The sequence below is a fragment of the Tachysurus vachellii genome, chromosome 15 (genome assembly GCF_030014155.1).
Source record: "Tachysurus vachellii isolate PV-2020 chromosome 15, HZAU_Pvac_v1, whole genome shotgun sequence".
Lineage (NCBI taxonomy): Eukaryota > Metazoa > Chordata > Actinopteri > Siluriformes > Bagridae > Tachysurus > Tachysurus vachellii.
The window spans coordinates 13,204,252-13,224,178 of NC_083474.1; the positions used below are offsets into that span (position 1 = coordinate 13,204,252).

The window sequence follows — 19,927 nt, forward strand, 5'->3', positions numbered from 1 at the left end:
TGCACAAGTATGGGCAATTAAAAGTAGACACAGAGAATTTGGGTGGTATGTTGAAACCCACAAGATCAAGCCAGACACTCTGGAGCTGTGAGGGAGAAACATATCCAATTTACAGCCTTAAAAACATATCCAATTTACAGCTTAGTTGAATGCTACTTGAATGCTCATATGGTAATAGGTATACTAATTATATCAAGATATATTTAACCATGTAATTGTGTAATACCAATTTTGATCTGCTGTAGGTGCCTGAAAAACAGCATCTTTTCCCCTGACCCATCTTGATTAAGGTATGATTAAAACTGATCACTCCAGGTACACAAGCACCCACTTTGGCATGACATACTGCATGTCTTAGCAAAGACTTAAAAGCAGCTTTTCTCCTTGTTGTTGGCTGCTATCCAGTGACACTAGAGGAGGAAGTGTGTGAAAGTGTTCTCACATATCGCCAGCATGCTGGGAGCCCTTGTCTGTAAAGGGCCAATTACACCAGGGCCAATTAATGTCACTAATGCCTAATTGAGAGGATTATTTTACACTTAAAGTACGAAATTCACAGCAAGACATACAGGATGAAGAAGAGCCATACAGTAGCTTGTCTGATGACTCCCACAGCTTCTGATGTGAAGAAGCCAGTGTCCTGCAGCTCTGTTATTCTCTCTTTGATTAACTGAGCATCATACATCAAAGCAAACAATGGAACTTGGAAAAATGCATCTAAATAATAATGATATTATATGTTAATATATACATATAATAATAATAATAATAATATATTAGCATTATTTCATAAACACAACAGCCAGTAATGACAGACTACCATGTAGCAGAGAGATCAAGGTTTTCAGTAATGAGGGTTGTTCTGCTACATGGTAGTCTGTCTTTTTTTCTTCTTCTTCTAGTATGTTCTGCTCTTTGAATTCTTTCTATCCAACAAATGGATTTTTTTTTTTTTTTTTATCAAGGTGGGAATAGTATGAAGAGGAGTGATTCTGCAGGCTCTGGAGTTACAGAGTGAAAATTAAACAAATCAAGCCTCTAGAGAATCCAATGATGGTTTCAAATGTTTTACAATGGACTGAAAACGGGCTAAAAGGGCTTTGTCATAGGAAAGACAGATATGAAGGATATAAAGACATTTGATAGACAGGTAGATATTCACTCTAAAATGGCTACCTCTGTGCTAAACATCAACAATGAAACAAACAGGAAATTGATTAAACCACACAAATAAATCTTGATGGACTGTCTTGATGATGGATGTGCTTTGTCTATAAATCAACATCGATAATGAAAGTTCTCAATACTCAACATTCGCACAAACATTCCCACAAAAACGGGCTTTTGTTCTCATTAAACTCAAGTTTTTGTTTTGCAGTTCCAATATTTGCCAGTGCTTTCCGTTCTAAACATGTCCTGGGTATTTCTCTGATAGCACTAATCTTGTTTGTTCAGTGTGATTTTTCACTTTCTGGAGCAAACAAGTGTGCCTGCATGTTTACTGTGTCTGTTTGGAGGTGTATATGATACCGTTCTAATAAAGGGGTCATGAAATATCCAAAGACAATGTGTGCATGATTTGTTACTAAGGTTTCAAGGTTTGCTTTATGGTTTTCAGCAATTTAGCGCCACAGTAAATGGAGAATTTTTCCCATTACACTCCTAAAGCCTGGGGGCAGAGAGGAGGCCATGTTGTCATGGATAGAAGCAAAATTGTACTGTCGTGGAAGCAGAAGCCATGAGCTTTCTTAATGGCACGGGTTGTCATGGTGATGGACACATGGTTCGCGTGATACAGAGACATCTCTGAGGTTGGCGATAACCTGCTTTGTAGTAGTAGAGCAATGTCTGGGAAAGAAAGCGCTTGAGAGGGACTTGTGTTTGTTTGCATGTGTGTGTTTGCAGAGATAGACAAGTCCTTTGTCTTACCTTAACTGTATATGTAATGCGTACACACATCCTCTATGATACGTACACATCTTCAGACAAACAGCCACACCCACTCACAAATGCACACACATGCACGCACGCGCACACACACACACACACACACGCACGCACACATGATTTCAGCAAAGTCCACCTTTTTGTTTTCCACCATCTCACCATATCTAAATGCATACGTGCACACACATGCACTCTCCCTCACACAAACATACACATACACACACACAAAACAACTGAAGGGTCTGAGCCTATTCTATATATTTCCCTTTTTCCCTCGAGACATAACACAGCTGCTATCCTCCAGCTGAATGGCACCTTGTGAGCAGCTGTCTGCTATGCTGCCTGAGCTTACAAACCACCCTGCCTGCGGCCACTGCATGAAGTTTGCTTATACAAACAGAAAGCGGACATGCTGGAAACACGGTGTAGCAATTCACAGCGAATACATACTGATCCTGTGACCTTGACTTGGTTGCTTTGCTGTGGTTCAAATCACAAATGGGTCGTCTTGTGTTGAAGGCTGTGCAGGGTAGCGACTGAAGTGGTTGCGTCTATTATCACGTCTGTTATTACTGCACTGGCAGAGGAGTACGGGTCACAGTGTGCCGGTAACTGGGTCGCACACTTTGATTCGGTTATTACTTCCCTAGAGGTTGGAAATCACCATCCAAAGCAGAAGTGACATGACTCGTCCTATTCCCCATGAGCAAAACCTTGACTGTGGCTAAAACAAGGTCTGTGGAAACTCGTACTTTCTTAGGCGATTTCTATACAACTACAACTGAGATGCATGGAGAAGATGGATGGAGGTGTCAATGTAGTACAGGGAGGAAAGCCTCTGGGTTTCTAGCATCAGGGGATTCATGGCTGGCCTAGCTGTTGACCCAGTCCTCAGGGTCAGAAAGTGGGATGCTACACAATGATGGATTGACTGCTGAGAGACACTGAGAGCTCACCCACACTCTGTGACCTTGGCAAGCAGCTTCATGCCTACCGAGGCTGGGTCAGAGCGTAACAGTGCTATCATAAAAATTCTCATCATTCAAAAAGACAGGTATGGTCGTCAACAATGTCTACGAGTGTGAGAGAGATTGTAATTTAGATACAGTTATGGCTAGAACAGAATCTTCTGCACTCAGATGAGTCATTGTGAGAAACAGTGTCAGAGTGGTACAAAATTAATCCTGCCAACGCCAGGGCAACATGTTGTCCATGTAGAATTATTTCTGACTGTGCGGGCTGCGCTGCCAGACTGACTTTGTGGGAGGCGTGTTTGTGATTCTGTATCTGTCAGGCCACACTGGGCACTTTTCTATATGTGTTAGAGGTGGTGCGTGGGCATGTGTCATTCCTCCGAGATTTATAATCTGTGAGAGAGTAGGTGAATAGAAACAAGGTCTGTACATCTTTTGAGCCAGTGGGCAATGAGAAGTATATCTTAATGAGTTATATTGTCTGTGTATATTCCTTAGGCAGTATCTCAGGTGGGAAGAAAGTATATGCCTATTTCACATTATATAAATAGATGTATATGATTTATATATAGATATGAGGTATAGACACGTATAAAAAGATTCATAAACTCACACACAGATAAACTGAATTAATATAATAGTATAAAATGATTATCGTGTGTGTGTGTGTGTGTGTGGTTGTGTGTCTGTGTGTGGTTGTGTGTGTGTGTGTTTGTGAGATTTGTGTTTGTACAACATTGTACTACATTGACACCTCTATCCAGAGAGAGACAGTTAGAGATAAGATTCTCACCCTCAGCCTGCGTCCATAAACTGTGACTTGTCCCCGTGCTTGCTCTTTCCGCTGTCTCCACTCCACTAAGTTGAGGCCATTATCTATGGGCAGAGTGACGTTCCTTCTGCTGACTGTTGGGTTCACGGTACCCGAGAGCAGGTGTCGTTCTGTGTTCAGTGACACTTCCATGCCATTAGCCAAAACCAGTCGTAGCGAGCCATCCAGTCCAATGTAGTAACTGTTCTTGACTTGATCTATGGAGAAATTACAGTATGAAGGATATGTTACTATGGTTAAATATGTTTCATCTATTTAGCAGACCAGTTTGATATGGATATGTAGTGCAGAAAGTACAATAAGCAATTGAGTTAATTTTCTAAACAAACAGTGAGATTAAAACAATACAACTGATTGATACTAGAAGGTTTGAGGAAAAATTGTAAGACTTTAACAACAGAGAGAGTGGGAGGTGTGTGTGTGTGTGTGTGTGTGTGTGTGTGTGTGTGTGTGTGTGTGTGTGTGTGTGTGTGTGTGTGTGTGTGTGTGTGTGTGCGTGTGTGTGTGTGTGCGTGTGTGTGTGTGTGTGTGTGTGTGCGTGTGTGTGTGTGTGTGTGTGTGTGTGTGTGGGTGTGAGAAGGTAGAAGGAGATATGTGGAAGCAGCTGGCTCTCTCTGTTATCAGGTGCTCTGAAGTGGAGGTGTAAATAAACTGATACAGAAAGAAAAGCGATTAAAAAGAGAGAAGGAAATATTAATAACCTGAAAAAAGGAGATAAATAATGAATGCAAAAAGAACGATGCAACAGTGCCACCAATGCAGCAGATACAAGTGAGTGTCAGTCAGCACTTTTACGAGGCCCACCGTGAATAAACTGCTCATTACTGGCCACTGTGAATTAATGAGTTGATAAGAGCTGCACTCATTACGCTGCTGTGCTCTTAGCCTAAACAGGATTGTGCAGCCAGCTTAATCCTCCCTTGTGAAAACATGCGTTTTACATGTAATGTAAACTAAAAGTGACAGTTTAGCAATTTAAATGACTGCATATTAGAAAGGAATCACTGTGCAAGTTATCCATGTGCACTAATGTAACACCTAGAAAGGTCTAGAAATCCTGCATGCTGTGTGCGTCTGTGTTTTGTGCTAAATCAAATGACACTATTTCATTAGCAGAACAGAACGAAACATGTCCACCTTCGATGCCTGCACATAACTATCATATACTTAAGAATGCCCTTTAGGAAAAAAGAATGCTTAGACAGACGTAAATAAAGACATAAAAAAAGTATATAGACAGCCCTTCTGGACACACACTCACACACCTATCTAAACGTGTATGCAGTGCTAAAAAAACACCACAAGGTCAGAGCCTCAGAGAGATGCCTATATCCAATTGATTCGGTGTATGAGCACAGGCAAAATGGTGTCCAGTTACAAAGTAGACAAGAGTGAATTAATTATCAGCAAAGCAATTGGCGCTGCACCCGCACCCACACCCCTCTCTCCCCTCTCTTTTATTGAGCCCTATGTCTACAGAAAAAAAAATAAAAAATTCACAATGCCTAACACTCACACTAACTCTTAAACTAAAGCTTACTTGTACTTGTGTAAGTATGTGATATGATAGAGACTTCAGTGCACTTCTGTAAGTCTGGATAAGAGAGTCTGCTAAATGCAGTAAATGCACATGGATTCATAAAACGGGGCTTCCGTTGAATAGTGACACTAATGGGCATGTATACAGACATGAGTATTACTACACACACACACACACACACACACACACACACACACACACACACACACACACACACACATTATTGTTTATACTGAAACAGATAACAGGATAGGCTCGTGTGTGTGCGTGTATTTGTGTGTGTGTGTGTAAGTGTGATTGTGTCTATATATAAAATCCTCTAAAAGCCTCTAAAATCATCTCAGGTTGGTATTATTTGATGTTAAAATATTTCACAAACAGACCATATTTTCTTAGTTTTGAAACCCTTAATGGACTGGTTCTTAAAGCAACGGAAATATGGTGCATTTCTTTTTTTTTTTTTTTTTAAATTGCTGAACAAGCACAGACAGTGTTAGTGGAGGTAACGTTATCTCTCAGATGCTGTCATAGTGGGCCTAATTTAAAACCTGGGAAAAGGTAGGCTTTCAAATCAAGTGCCTGCAGGAGCACGGTAAAATCATTACAACTTTTGACTACGGAGACCAGGGGAACGGTGAGTTCAAAGGCGATTATTGGAAATCGATGGAGTGCTTAGTCAGCTGCAAAGCAGGATATCAAAATGCCAAAGTATGCAAGAAAAATTACAAGCTCACGCTCACGACCCACAACCTCCGACATGTTCCTTTGTCCTGAAAGCAGAGTGATTAAGATTGGGTTTCCTACAGAAGGTAGCACAGCCTCCACATGTAAAGTGAAAGTGAAGGAAATCTATGGCTGCTTTTATCTATCACTGTGACGTGTGATCTGGGAATTTCCTTTAAGCCAGAACACTGAAGCACATTCATGCATTCTTTTATTCATGAAGATACATGTGTGAAGGCAAACAAACCTGGTTCAGCAGAAAACACTGTTTTCCACAAACATATTCAGGTTTGGAAAAAAATAAAGCACTGTATTCAGAGGACATAATACTGTTGCAGGTGAAGGAGATGAATAGCGGTTCAGGCTGCTAAATGAATCAATCTCGTTCTCACACGTTGCCGTCTAGCGTTTAGTGATAGCTAATTAAAATAGTTCCAACAGTGAAATAAGAAAGATGGAAGATAATGGATGTGAAAGCTGGCAAGTGTCCTGACACATTTCATGGTCAATATAGTTGAAATATCACAGCATACACTTTCATATAGAGTATGTGTGTGTGTTTGTGTGTGTGTGTGTGTGTGTGTGTGTGTGTGTGTGTGTGTGTGTGCGCACAACACATTATTTCATGCATACAACCTTACACACAGGTTGGGTAACTTACCTTGCATAAGAGTGTAAAATGTTCCAGAGGCTGAGAGGTTGGTTGTGACAATGATGTCCTCTTTGTTGGAGCCTTCAGCCTGCACCCGCACAGCACCATCAGAATCAGTGCGGTAGCTGCTCACCCTGCCTGTAGGGTAGGTCACATTCGTCAGCCGCCCATAATTGTCATACCTGAGAAGGAAGAATGACAGCAAGTGCCAGAGGAAGAAGAAGAGAGACACACAGAAGAGGGTTAGAGGTCAGGGTATTGCTGTGGGAAAACTTGAAAAAGCAATTGGAATACTGGAACAAATCCCAACTTCTTCTCTCAGTAGCTTTCAAAGTGACCTCATATAAAACAATATAACATTACTAACACGAATAGGCACTTTTTATTTAAATCACCGTGTGCTTCACTGAATATTGGCTACAGCTCACTTTAGCATGCGAGTTCTGCAGGTGAGCTTAGCTTATGATACTACTTACTAAACTGCCTTTGTACCAAGTCTAAGACAATAAATATGCAATAAACAGCAACACACAGATAAGCAAAACCATATGTCACATCCCGGCACTCCAGCTCGAAGTCGGCTCTCTTTAAACACCGCCAGTCCCTTAAAATTATGAGCGAGCACATCTTCTCCAAGACTTTTATCAGGCGTGCGATTGAAGCCTGTGGGGAGCTCAGAAATGGCCTCTTTCTCTAATAAATTTCAAACGGGAAGTGATGGCTACAGCTGGTCTGCAGCCCCGGCCCCCCTTCCTGTTCGTCTCATCGGGCCGAAACGAAAGACGGAAGAGGTAGAGATGATACTGACGGAAATTTGATCTGATTTACACAGTAAAGGCTTCTGAGGTATGCAGAGAGTGCTTGGGAGAAACACTCAGCATGGTATTAAGCACAGAATGGAGTTGTCCTCTTTTATTTTCATGAAGAGAAGTAATGGGAAATAAAGAAGTGCCTCAGCACTACTTTTCTACACTGATCTAGAAAAAAATGCTGGGAATGAGGTGAGGCATCAGTATCACGGAAGCTCTTTTTTCCTGCTATTAAATACATACACTAGCTTTCAGGCAATTCAGGTCCAGTTAGCCTTGCTCCAGCTATGCAACCTGAATGTCATGATGTTAATATTACAGAAGTTATTAGACTGAGCTGTGACCTAAATCTTGTCCCAATTTCATGGCAGGATAAGACTAATGAGTCATTCCATAAGACACAAACACCATACAGATTATGATCTCTTGAGCCCCATCAGCAAACAATATAAACCTGGTCTTTAAAAAAAAAATTCTTTCTCTGAAAAAAAAAAAAAAAGGAATCTGTTTAGTTATTTATTTAAATTTCCACAGATTTTCACTCAGTTTGGTCATTTTGGCAGCTCCCACCCACTAGCTAGCTCTCCACATCCTCCACGTGAAGCCCAGTTACTAACTTACTACCGAGTACATTTTGAGTTTCATTTAAGGTCTTAAAACTACAGATTAACTCGTGTCTTCGCAGGGAATAATCAAAACTCTAAATTATAGCGACAAAAACACATCTGCAGCCTCGACAGCAGAGAGATTCCAATAAAACTTAATGGAGGGGACAGCTCAGCAGATGCCTTTGTTGTTTTTGCCTCTGTGGTTCTGCATGCAGTCTTGGCGCAAATCCTGGCTGACAGAGCTAGCACGTGTCCTCAGGCTAACGGGCTTGAAAGGACCTTAATAAATTCAGGTGGTGGCTATGATAAACTAAGAGAGCTTCCACTGTGCACAGGATACAGCTCATAGATAAATACTGAGATCTGTTCCACCTTCTGTGAAATGCGTCCGTGACTCTTTAGCACCATTATAACCTTCAAAACTTATTATACAGAAAAAAAAGCTCTATTTATTAAAAACACCAGTTCATGCTGCCTGAGGAAAATAATGTCGAAGTAAATTTAAGATGTTTTGAAAAGCGCACAGAGTGAAACATTCCTAATGTTAATTATTGCCCCCTCTCCCACAATTCCAGAGCTATTGTGCTATGTAAGACATATTCAAAGAAATCGTATGACGGCATGTTTTTTTAAAATAAAATATAGTGAGGAGGGAAAAGGTGTAATTAGCCATTAGACTAATTTTAATTTATCTGAACAAGAAAATGACACACGTTCAGGGAAAAATACTGCTGGCTTATTTTACAGGGTGTCCCATACAAGTATAAGTCTCAATACAAATGGAAAATTAAGAGTATGCCTTCCAAACATTTTTAAGACAATAATAAAATAACAAAAATAAATAAATAAAAATTCAAGGCAGGCATGAATATGAAGAGGAAGAGCATGTGACAGATATCCACTTTTAACCAGACCTTGAAGGAAAAATCAATAAAATACCTACAGTATAACAGACTGGATCAAAGTGCTGTGTGTGTGGAGTATGTGGCTTTACTGGGATTTCTATTGCCAGGTAGATGTACTGTAAATGTATTGAAGCTCGAGTAACCGAGGCTGATGTTAAAAGCATAAATGATGCATGACGCTATGTATTTTGGTTTGTACACTGATTTTACTCTGTGGCGCTGAGATCTAGCAACATAACCGATTAAGAATTTGACAGTTCTTCTATGGACGATTGGACAAATTTGCATACTAAATGTTCATTACTGATTAAAGATGTATAGCTGATTATTTAAGCAAACAAAAATGCTAAAAAATAAAAATATTTTTATCTGGAGACGTGATGGCGAAGTTATTTTTATGACTCTAGGGAAGAAAAGAAAATGTGATCGAGTCCATGGGAAAATACTTTTACATCAGTTTACAAATAAAACCACGTTAGCATTTGTAAGATTTATACATGTGTGCAGATGTTAAAATAAAATAATAAAAGAGTAGTGCACAGAAACACATTAAACAGAATATAGAACATGCTGGAGCTATTTGGCCTCATCTAAATTAGCTGTGAAACCCAATACGTTCCCTGCAAAGAGGCGGATTTAATTGACCATATTTATTTGACCATGTCCCAATTTCAGCTTTGATCTGTTAGTGTAGCCATGGCAACCTGAGCCACAGCCAAATCTCTTGCCAAATTGTGGTCTGGCTGCACAATCTGACTCGCTGCACTGTCCAGATTTCCATGAGTTCTGACGTATAAAAACGTATCAACCAGTTCTGGGTCATAAAATAGCAGGTAATGACTTTCTTGATAATCACATGCTGCTTTCATTAATAATTAATCATCTTTTTTCAAATCTCTAATTTTTGTTTGAGCCTTTCTCTTCAACATTACTGTACATGTGTTCTAATCGACATGCACGTCTATTACTGAAATATGATTTGTGCTATGAATCATATGTAAAACTGTAAACCACCTTATGTAAACTTCCACCTGCTCAGCATTCTTCCGCCTTTGTCAAGGTTTTTCTTACTTATTAACTGATGTTTCTGCAAAATTTCTGAACCTATTAACCATGCTGTCTTTTCTTTTATGATGAGGTTCATTTCTACAGGTGATAACAGTCGCATTTTTTTGTTCCCTCTCTGCTTCAGATCAGTCTCATAGCCAGTGTTTTATTGAAAGCATCTCCATGTTCTCTGTATGTTCTCTGTATTGTACCTTCTCACGAGGATGTTTTTAGCTCTACACAAACCTAGCCAATGTACATTTTGTTTCATTTAATTTTACATAGTGTGAAACTAAACTAAGCAAAGTAGCAAAAGGGCTAAAATGAACAATTTACTCTGCATATGGACTAAAAGGTGTGAAAGCACCGTGTACTTTATGCTCGAGATACAAAGCAGGGGATATGTTGGAGATATCTGAACCATCTACATAAGGTTAGAACAACACAACCTCAAACAAGTTAAATAAAACTTGTATGAAATTCAACATCACTATAGAAGTCCCAGGTAAAAGCCCTTGTCTCTTACCAGTATTATTTCAAACTGAGTATAATTTAATATATTACAATGCTACTGGACACTTAGTGGTTAACAGCTTATGAAACATCTATCAATAAAAAAAATAAAAAAAATCAGTTTTTTTTTTTCAAATAGCTTCCTATATAGTGCTGATGTGGTCCTGTGTCTTGCAAAAGCAGCTTATATTTTCTTCAAAGGTCCTTCTATAGTAAAGATTTTACATTTGCTTTGCACCATAATTTCAGTATATTATCTAGTATCTAGTATATTAATGCCAGCGGTATGTTGTTGGCCCTGCACTCCGTCCCGGGTGTATCCTGCCTTGATGCCCGATGACGCCTGAGATAGGCACAGGCTCCCCGTGACCCGAGGTAGTGCGGATAAGCGGTAGAAAATGAGTGAGTGAGAGAGAGTAGTATGTTGTTGTAGCTCTACAAAACACTGGCACTTGCAAATGTGCAAAAGTATGTACATTACTTACTCATAGAAAGTAGTCCATCCATCTTCATTGCTCTTCGTGGCCAGAAGACCTGAGTTCCCATGGTAGGTCATCATGGCTAACTCTTGGCTCTGGGCACCAAAGCTCTTGAGGGCATTATTAGTTCCAATGGTAAACCAAAATGTTTGGCCATCTGGGGTCAAGAACCAGAGAGGCAGTCCTGTAGGGTCCCTGCGAATGGTCACCTTGTTCTTGTTCTTGTCTGTAATGGTGCTCAGATCTCCTGCTCCTGAATAAGTCAGATTGTACAGGTGGTCACCCGTGGTTAGGCTCTGGGTGTAGATGTGGCTGCCATTGGTGTCAAACAAGTAGAGTTCATCATCCATGGGTGATGACACCTCATACATGTTAAGTGGATTGAGGTAAGGTTTGTTCTGGCGTACATAACGGATCCGGATATTACCCAGATCAGCGATGAAGAGCTCTCCGTCAGGAGAAACAGCTAGCGATGATGGGGAGTTGAGCTTTGCATGTTTGGCGTAGCCATCATCTCCTGAGTAACAGTCACAGTTGGGGTCATTCTTACAGTCACAGCCACTTGGGGCACCAGCGACAAGAGAGATCTCCCCATTGGTTGAAACTTGTCTCACTCGATTGATCTTCTTGTCATCGGATTCTGAGATGTAGAGGATGCCATTGTGGGACACCGCCAGTGCATTAGCAGATTCCAGTGTAGCGTGGATGGCGACTTTGCTCACCAGGAAGTGGTCAAGGCCAGGAACCTGGCAGTGCATGGGACGACCGGCTACAATCCTGACCTGGTGGTTCTCTGAGATCTGCAGCACTACGTTGTTATCCAACACATAGAGTGAGTTATCCATGGGACTCACAGCTAGGTCAGTGGGCCATTCCAAACGAACCTGTAAAAAACATGAAAGCAGACATAGCAATTTTTGACACTTATCAAAGAACCCTTTTCCTTAGCATTTGCACAGTAATACCAGATTACAGGTCAGTATCTAAATTAAGTTTGAAACGATCAGTCTTTACAATAAGAAGCATGAGGACACAATTTTTATATAAGGGTTTTTTTTAGTTCCATGGTAGGAAGGAGAAACAAAGTAGGATTATGAAGAGTAGAAAGGAACCAAACCGTGAGTGTTGTCTTAGGGATAGAATATGAAAGAGCTTATTTCAGTAGTGGTCTTGGCATGGTAACAAGGTTGATGTTTAAAAGATTAAAAGATATTTTTAATATACTGGGAGAAAAACATGTCACCATGCTGTGTAGTCTATTAAAAGAAGACCTTAAAAGCAGCCAATTGATTTGGATGCATCAAACAGGACAAATCCATTTTTCACAGACTAAAGAAAAATGTCAAGATAAGCATTGCACAGCATCTGTCAAAAAACAAACAAACAAAACCAGAGACCAATAAAATCAAATAAGGAAAGTTTTTAAGGGCAAACTGAATACCTGGGTACATTATTAACTAATATAATTATTAACTCCTTAGTACAGATGCTCCTCTAGCTGGAAAAAATTATAGTTATTATTTTTTGTCTGCACTTGCTTCCATCATCAAACTATTCTGCAATCTCATACATTATCATTATATGACATGAATTTTTTTTCATGTACACTCTACAGAATCTAAAATGTATAATTAATAAATTAAGTATTTAAGATTTTGGTCCAAGCAGCCAAAACTGATATGTTCCTATCATTCTGCCAAGCTCAGTATTTTAATGATCATAAGTCTGTGCTTAGTTCTGGACCCACCTTCCATCCAACACACACAACCACACATCCAAACAAACACATACACAAACAAGCACATAAATAACCCTCCCCGTGTAGCACTTCACATCTGTGCTGTGTGTGTGAATCAGTTATTAAAGCAGTTGGGATTATGTAATAAGACCCATTAAAGGTCTGTGGCCCATGTGAACAGCTGGCATAGGAAATGTCTCCTATTTCTATAAGCAGCTGCATTACTACAGAATGAAGACAGGGACTTTTTCTTAAAATCTATTCATTGTCGAGAGACCTGGCTAAATTTTTCATGAGGGTAAGTGTTCAGATGAGATTTCAACCCAAAAGCCTAAATGGCTTTGTATGCCAGTGCAAGGGAATAACACACACACATACACACACACTATATGGTCAAAAGTATGTCAGAATTAAATACCCTATTTCAAACCCATGGGCAACATTAACACGTTATTTGCCACACCTTCTCTAACAGGCTTCACTCTTCTGGGACAGCTTTCCTATGGATGATGAAGCATGGCTCTGGAGATTTGAGCCAATTCAGCCACAAGAGTGCTAGAGGTTAAACACTGATGCTGGGTGTTCAGTTAGAGTTCCAATTAATTACAAAAGTCTTCAGTGAGGTAGAGGTTAGGGTTCTCTGCAGGCCATATGTACGGTTATGGTCCCCTTCGTTTTTAGTGAAAAGAACTCTTAAAATTACAGTGCAAAAAGATATTCAGTAAGAGTGTAGTCTTATAATTTTGTAGAAGATTTCGGACAACCCTCATACGGATCTTATGGTCATGGTGTCCACATGCATTAAACCATATAGAGTTCACAGTGTATAGACTCTCACACTCTGTAAGCCACTGTTATAAATTACAAAATACATGACAAATGCCCTAAAGAGAAAATAACAGAAAAAATGTTCTTGACCTTGTCTGAAAGAGCAAATCTATATTTATATCTACAGGCTAGCTCACATCTTCAAGCAGGCATGTACTGGACTCACATATCCAACATAAAGCAACAATTATCTATGTTAACCATCTTAAGCCTGGTTAAGTATCAGAAAGATTGCTGCTGTCAATATCTCTCACCAAACAGCAAACTGTTCAGTCCTCAAGATAAAAAAAAATGCAATCATGTGTATCCTCGCCTGCAAAATATTTCCTTATTTCCCTTTTTACTTTACACATCATTTGAGGTTCAAAAGGGATAAGAGAGCTGTGAAGAAGATTCATGCTCAAAGGAAATCATCATGAAGATGTTTCAGTAGCAAAGAAAAGAATATAAATAAGCCATTCTGGTGACAATCAATCCACTTATTTCTCATATAAAACATCAGGGCTACCAGGAATAAAGTATGGAAATAACATGCAGGCGTTCACAGCTGATCTGTCAGGTACTGTAAGAGCCAGAGCACTGCAAAGATATAGAAATATGATCTATTAATAAATATTTATAGGCTAGAAAAATTAGCCTATAAATAAATTAAAAATTAAAAATATATACGTATATATATATATATATATATATATATATATATATATATATATATATATATAATTTTTTTTCTAGCCTATAATTATTTATTAATAGATCATATTTCTATATCTTCGCCGTGCTCTGGCTCTTACAGTACCTGACAGATCAGCTGTGAATGCCTGCATGTTATTTTTTTATATTACAGTATATATATATAAGAAAAATAAGCTATACAAAAGTGTTGCAGCAGCAGGGAGTACAGGAAGTATTTGAAGCGGTGAGCAGCGAGCTGCCCATGAATTTTTATAATGGATGCTTTTTACTGGCTGAGTGTCTGTGGCAGGAATGAGTGTGATTTGTCATCACTGCTGAGGGTTTTCAGAAGTTTCAGCATATTGGGGTGAGTAAGTGCTTCTGAGTGTCTACATGTCTGGTGTGTGTGTGTGTGTGTGTGTGTGTGTGTGTGTGTGTGTGTGTTCAATTATGTGTTTGCCAAAGGGATGGAACTGAAGAGAGAGAGGGAGAAAAAAGAGTAGCATACGTGCCATATGTCAAGATGTGTCAGGATGACTGCAAGTGTCTGTGTGTAATATGTACGTATCTGGGTATCTGAGTGTATATATGTGTCAGGGGAGTACAGTGTACTGTACTGGGAACCAGAGGAACAGTGATGGGCAGTTGTAGGTCGTCTACACAACGATCTGTAAAATAAAGCCTCTTTTATCCTGGCAACCAAGGCTTACTGGTGGTAACTAGGACATATGTATGCACACACACACACAAACACACACACACACACACACACACAGGGAGCAAGGACAACAAGAGCTCAGGCTTAATATTACTGACGCTGTCCTGTCTACTTGCTAACTGTAGTATGCCATTATACAAATTAGATTCTAAGAAGGTTCTTGTAAAATGTGCTCAAATTCACTAGACTCTAAATTAAGACTTTCTTCTGGGTGATTTGTGAGTTCATTAGCACAGATGCAGTCTTAAGGTTTGTGCTAAAGAGGCTGAAATAGAAACTAATCACAACTTGGAAACTTAGTCAACAGAAAGTATTTTTGAAATGATGTTCCATGTTACTACAAACCACAGCAAGTGCCCTGAAGATCAGAGGTTAAGGGTGTTTTTTTTCCTTAAAATGTGAAGTTGTAGTTTATTTTGTTCATTTTAAAGCTCATTTAAATTATTTGTCTATTATAAAAGATGTCTATTCAGAGAAGCATTTACCCACATCTAAAAATGTTAAAAACATGTAAAATTGTTCCATAAACCCGATGTTCCCTGTTTTTAAATGCCTTTTGTGATAAGCATAAATAAAAAGTAAATTTAATCCAGCTGACATTCTTTCCTGGACAGCAAAATTTCTTGAAAACTGGAATTATTGACATTTTGTATACTGTACATCTCATGCTGCTTATTATCAACTGTATTAACTGCGAAATCACACAGCTTTCAACTTTTTATTTTATTTTTTTTTATTTCCTCTGGTGCCAGCCCCTGTATCCTATCATCTCCCAAATGGAAGCCACTATGCCTCTAGAGTGCCGTGTCCTTGCCTGGGGTGACTGTTAGCATTTGGTGTGGGTGGCAGTATGCTGGGTGCTCATGCTGCTATATATGTCGCGAATGCTCAGACAGAAACCAGCCAGAGTGTTTATTATGTCCTTTGACGGCACCAAACTGCAGGATGAAGATGTGGGGAGTGGAGGAGGATACCTGCGAAATGTCCATTACAGAGTCACAGCTCAAGGGTCGTGCAGAGGTCAGGTCGTTGAAACCCAGCAGCGTAGAGATGATTCCGTTCTGATCGATTCGGCGGATCATGGTGCCGTCCACGAAGAAAACAGTGCCATATTTGTCCACAGTAATTCCTAAAGTAGAAGAGAAAAAAAGGGAAATGCATCTCAGATGCTCTGTGGTGCCTTCAATACAAATGAAGGGTCCAAAATATAAAATGCTGCCTACGAGTCATGTAGGAAATGATTGTTTGCTTAGAATGCTGACTCCTGAAATCCCTACTGAGGGTAGAATAAAGATATCCAGTATCAGCCATGCTGACCAGTCTGAGAAAATAAAAACCAATTTCAAACCAAAGCAAACTACATCAAATCAAACCCAAAACAACCTAAACTAAACATCAGAAACCTCTAGAATATGTTTTTATTTTTTTATTATTATTATTATTTTTTTTTTGCCATAATATATTTATTTTTGACTAGAAATAACTAATGTATCACTGAAAATGACTATTATTTTCCCCATTTAGGCTAATCGACCGCTATGGTTCTGTTTTTTTGAGCTTGAACAACATACTATACTGTAGCAATTCAGGCATCAGTTCAGTTGTCTTCTAATCTGGACACACTCAACCTATGTAAGACAAAGAAGAGAGACCAATCCCAGTGAACTGCTGACTATAGTGTTTGAGTGCAATTATAAACTGATCCTGTGTTAAGATGAATGAAATGAAACAAAGTGGTGTTCAAAGAACATCTGCTTAATGGTGCAAGCCTGTAAATGCATGTAAATTTTAATAATACACACACGCACACACACAGGTGTAAGAAAAAAGAAACAGTAAGAAGGACAGAAAGAGATTAGGTGTGGGGAAGAAAGCCTGTGATCGGGTGACTAATCAGTCATATAACTGTAAGAAACAGGTGTGGACCAGATATGACACGCTGAGTCTGTAATCAGCACCTTTTGGTAGCAAAAGCTTTTTTGTCATGAACACCACACAACACATCTCCGATGTGCGATCGACCTGGAATCTTGGGAGAAAAAATGTCATTATACCTATATTTCTGGAAATGAAGGGAAGCATTGATCTGGGCTGTAAAACGAAAGCTCTTTCGAAAAAGCCTGCACTACTGTACCTCTCCCATCCGAAAGAGCCCCAAAACTCCAATGAACAACTCAGAGCACTGAACATCCACCACTGAGTGCTGGGCAACCCTCCATCACCAGCCTGTGATGGATGATGGCTGTATAATTTGGCCTTGCACTGCAGGTTTTACTAACAATTTCAGGCTGAATTCTGGAAGGTGAAATTATGCAGTAAAGATAGTTTGTAATCTACATCTCATATCAAACATCAAACATCAAACCAGGAGGATCCGGAGCATCTGTGATAAACACATGCAGTCATGCAGCTTGTCATAGATGTACAGTGCTGTGAAAAAGTATTTGCCCCCTTCTTGCATGCTAGATATATTTAATCATACATAAATGATTGAGATCAAATTTTAATATTACACAAAGATAACCCAAGTAAATAGAAAATACAGTTTTCAAATGATAAAAAAAGGAAAATTAAAGGAGAAGGGGCATTAAGGGTAAAGCTATCCAAATCTACAGTATATGGCCTTATGTGAAAAATAATTGCCCCTTAAACCTAATAACTGGTCGTTCCACCCTTGGCGGCAACACCTGCAATCAAGCGTTTGTGAAAACTGGCAATGAGTCTTTTATATCGCTATGCTAGAATTTTAAAATGGTGTTTTTAAGTGTGACAAATATGCAAAAAGAAAAAAAAATTGAGGAAGGGGCAAATACTGCAAATAAAAGCAAAAATGCTTTAGATATCTGGTCTAAGCATCAAAGATTTACTTTAGTCTGAATGCAAGGAATAACATTAAATCTGACTTTTTTAATCAGATTTAAGACATTTTTATGTGTTTATAAATCCAATTTCTGGACATGCTACTTAAATTATTTGGGCTTGTTGTGGATAGAAATGTGCAAAAAATAACAAGAAAAATGTAATTAGGTAGTACAGACAGGAATAAACCTTCTAAAGTGTGGCTAGATGCTGCTGGAAGTGATGTAAAACTTAATCCACAGCAAAAAAAAGGCTAAAAAAATAAATGGGATTTGTGTGAACAAAGTCTTGCATATTACTAGAACCCTTTAAGGTTCAACAGTTTAATTTCTGTATTTCTGTACTTTCAGAAAATATTCCAGTTAAATCACTTTTATAAATGTAAGCAGCAAACACACAAAACAAATGTTAAACAACAGTAAATGAGCATCTTTCTAACTGGTCATTAATTGTTGCTAGCATTGTTTACTTAAAAATTGTTTATAAATATATATATTATATTAATGGAAATGCTTGTTGATGTCTCTGTGGTGAAATATTAAAATTGTTAAATGATTAAGTATCTTACCTCTGGGGTTAGTTAGAGTCGCTTCCACAGCCTTCCCTCCATCCCCACAGCGTGTCTCGTCGTAGGGAAGACACTGGTCCCCTGTCCCTGCCACCAGCTCCAGGTTCTTAGCCACATCCTTCACCATGTTCAAAGACTTCACCTTGAACACCTTCCGGCTACTGGTGTCTGACAGGTACAGAGCTCCTGACACTGGACTTGTGGCCAGGTAGTATTTGTGGGCTGGACTGTTACTACATACAAAAAAAAAGCCATGTTGGAATTTTACATTTGAGATGAATGAATGCATGTGACATGACTGTGGAGAATTATCGATAAACAATAAGATGTCATTTGTAACATGTTCTTCACACGTTCCTAACAGTGGAATGGATCTCTCTGTACTGTAGGTGTGATCACAGTCATGTTCAGACCTGATGAGCAGATGTTCACGCATGTAAAACCCATGATGGAGAAATGCAGTGCATATGTGCCAACTTTAAATCCTAACCCGATTATACACCACCATCAGCTGCCACAGGCCTGTGTGTGTGATGTTTACTGCATTCATGTGCAATATGTGCGCTTCTGTTAAACAATCAAATGTAGGCTTTTCCCATGCTGGCTAAAACCTCCAGGCAGCTAATGAGTTGTCAGTACATTCAGGTAGGTGGTCTGCCAATTTCCCCTGAGAGGAAAGCTTTCTTATAGAGATGTATGTGGTCTGAGGTCTGGTATCTAAAACATTATACATTTTCAAACAGAAAAGGCACACTGCTCGACAAATAGGCTATTATACAACAGAGTCAAGCTGACACTGCCATCTCTCACATCCACACCGGAGCTCGCCAGCATCAATGCCTGACAAAATAGCTCCAATCAAGTTGGATTGAGAAAGCCTGCTACCTGCTGGAACACAAATTTTACTTGGGCGATTGCTGCTGGTCCTCCCCTCTGAAAGCTAATCATATAAAGGACGCAAGGCACCTGCACTGCAATTTAAAGTTTCCGGAAATCACATGGTGACTAATTGTGGCATGGTGCTGGGAACTTCAACTGATGTGAACTCAGACACAAAACGTGACTAATGCAATCTGTCACCCTACCTTAGGAGTGCTTGAAAGAAAGACCATAGTTCTAACTGTACCTCCTTTCTAGCGGACATATTTTAACCTAATTTCTCCCATTCATTCAGAGTTTTTAGGATCACCACCTACCACCACTATGGTCTAGCAGCAAATTTCCAAAGATCAGTAAAAGTCATGGTCTGCACTTGATGTTTGGCTTACAGTGACTTGATCTGTTTTAGTGTTCTATGTCTTTGGTGAGTCTTGACACAAACGCTTATCTCCACATGAACACAGCAGGAAAGGTCAAGATGAGAGAAATGCTTTAAGAGAGTTAAAAAGGTCAAGAGTCAGAAGAGATCACAATCCTGAGAGATGATTTGCTCTTTTCTAGTGTCTGGCCTGGTAAAGCAGGCGATGGCGCAGCTAAATATAGCTCAGGGTATAGGGCGTCAGGACAGTGCTG

At 39.4% G+C, this 19,927-nt stretch overlaps 1 protein-coding gene across 1 annotated transcript in view; it reads right to left on the minus strand.

Annotated features, from left to right (window-relative positions):
• Positions 1-19,927, minus strand: part of tenm4 (teneurin transmembrane protein 4) — a 188,289-nt gene that overhangs the window by 15,450 nt on the left and 152,912 nt on the right. The window contains exons 24-28 of the mRNA XM_060888390.1: positions 18,416-18,648; positions 15,963-16,117; positions 11,036-11,913; positions 6,678-6,850; positions 3,715-3,950 (exon numbers count right to left, since the gene is read on the minus strand). Coding sequence (XP_060744373.1) covers positions 3,715-3,950; positions 6,678-6,850; positions 11,036-11,913; positions 15,963-16,117; positions 18,416-18,648 — 1,675 coding nt within the window. The remainder of the gene's footprint in view (positions 1-3,714; positions 3,951-6,677; positions 6,851-11,035; positions 11,914-15,962; positions 16,118-18,415; positions 18,649-19,927) is intronic.